This window comes from Neophocaena asiaeorientalis, unplaced genomic scaffold (assembly GCF_003031525.2).
Source record: "Neophocaena asiaeorientalis asiaeorientalis breed wild unplaced genomic scaffold, Neophocaena_asiaeorientalis_V1.1 scaffold476, whole genome shotgun sequence".
Lineage (NCBI taxonomy): Eukaryota > Metazoa > Chordata > Mammalia > Artiodactyla > Phocoenidae > Neophocaena > Neophocaena asiaeorientalis.
The window spans coordinates 5,436,998-5,438,791 of NW_020172178.1; the positions used below are offsets into that span (position 1 = coordinate 5,436,998).

The 1,794-nt window shown below is 64.7% G+C and overlaps 1 protein-coding gene across 1 annotated transcript in view; it reads right to left on the reverse strand.

Annotated features, from left to right (window-relative positions):
* BCL11B (BCL11 transcription factor B) overlaps positions 1-1,794 on the reverse strand; it is a 78,212-nt gene that overhangs the window by 2,167 nt on the left and 74,251 nt on the right. Inside the window, exon 3 of the mRNA XM_024757961.1 lies at positions 1-1,001. Coding sequence (XP_024613729.1) covers positions 1-1,001 — 1,001 coding nt within the window. The remainder of the gene's footprint in view (positions 1,002-1,794) is intronic.

Consider the following 1,794-nt stretch of genomic DNA (forward strand, 5'->3'; position numbering starts at 1 on the left):
CTCCAGCAGCAGCTCCTCCTCCTCGTCCTCCTCCTCCTCGTCTTCCTCCTCAGGCTCGTGGCCCAGCGACGGGTCGCTCTCGTGGTGGCGGAAGTCGCCGTCGGCCGCCTTGAGGCCCTCGCCGGCCAGCTCGCTGGTGCCGGGCTCCGGGGAGCTGGCGGCCGAGAGCCCGTCATCGGAGCGGCCGGCCAGCGAGCCGGCCTTGTGCATGTGCGTCTTCATGTGGCGCTTGAGCTTGCTCGCCTGCGAGCACGCGTGGTCGCACAGCTGGCACTTGTAGGGCTTCTCGCCCGTGTGGCTGCGCCGGTGCACGATGAGATTGCTCTGGAACTTGAAGGTCTTGCCGCAGAACTCGCACGACTTGCTCTTGGCCGGCGGCTGGGGCGGCGGCGTGCCGCCGGGGGGCATGGGCGGCAGCGGTGGAGTGCTCAGGAACGGGGACTTGGGGCTGGGCTGGAAGGGGTTCAGGAGCCGGTGCATAGGGTTGCCGCGGCCCGGGGACACGGGCGGCGGCGTGGAGCTGTTGCCCGCCAGCTCGCGGAGCCGCCGCGAGAAGTCCATGGCGGGCGAGTCGATGGCCATGGGGTTCAGGCGCATGACTCGGTCGAAGGCACTGGGGTGCTGGGCGACGAGCCCCATCTCCTCGGCGCTGAGGCGGTGCGGGTCCAGGTGGTGGCGCGGCGGCGGGCTGAAGAGCGGCGGCGTGCCGGGCAGGCGGCCCTCGCCGAAGCCCGGGTGGTCCCGCAGGATGGGGCCCGTCATGCGCAGCAGGTTGAAGGGGTTGCTGTCGCCCAGGAAATTCATGAGCGGGGACTGGGCCACGGCCTCGGGCCCGAGCGGCGGCGGGATGGTGAGCCGCGGCGTGAGCGAGCTGCTGGCCGGCCCGGGCTCCAGGTAGATGCGGAAGCCATGCGTGTTCTGCGCGTGCTGCAGCAGGAACCACGCGCTGTTGAAGGGCTGCTTGCATGTTGTGCAAATGTAGCTGGAAGGCTCATCTTTACCTGGGGAGACACACGGACGGAAAGGCAGAGAGAGCGTGAGAAGCGGAGGACGGGGCTCGCGCACCACGGGGCCACTGACCTGGAGGCGAGCCGGAGCCGAGTGTGTCCCGGGACCCGCGGCCCTGGAGGGCGGCAGCAGTGGGACGGCTTCTGAGCAGGCCCAGGCCTGCGACCCCCTGGCAGGTCCCCGGCAGAGGGGCTGAAGAAGCCTGCTCTGTGGGCTGCCGGCCCTGGCAAAGTCCCGGACCAGGCATGTGTCCTCAGCAAGTGACTGCAATTCGGTAGACATCCCTCTGTGGCCCTAAAATACGGTGTCCTTAAGCCCATCACCTCAGAAGCCAAAGAAGATGTGTTTGTGAGAATGCCTGATTCCAGTAATAGGAAGTATGGGAAGGCTGGACTGCATAAAAGATAGCAGGGCAGATTTCAGCCGTTCAGGGCTACTATCGTCACACTGGCCACGGTCTAGACCAGGGATCGTCAAGCAAGGCACTACTGACATGTAGACCCTGATGATTCTCCGCCTGGGGGCCGGGGGCCGCCCTGTGCTTTGTAGGGTGTTCAGCAGCATCCCTGGCCTCTACCCACTAGAAGCCAGTAGCACTCCCTCCCCTCTCAATCGTGAGGACCCAAAACCTCTCCAGGCATTGCCAAACCTCCCTGGGGGGCAAAACTGTCCCCTCCCCACCCCAGTCACTGACTAGACAATCTTTGATCCAAGAAAGTTCTACGAAGCACAAATGAAACCAAATCACCTTGCGAACATTTTTTTTTTTTTTTTTTTTTTTTGGGG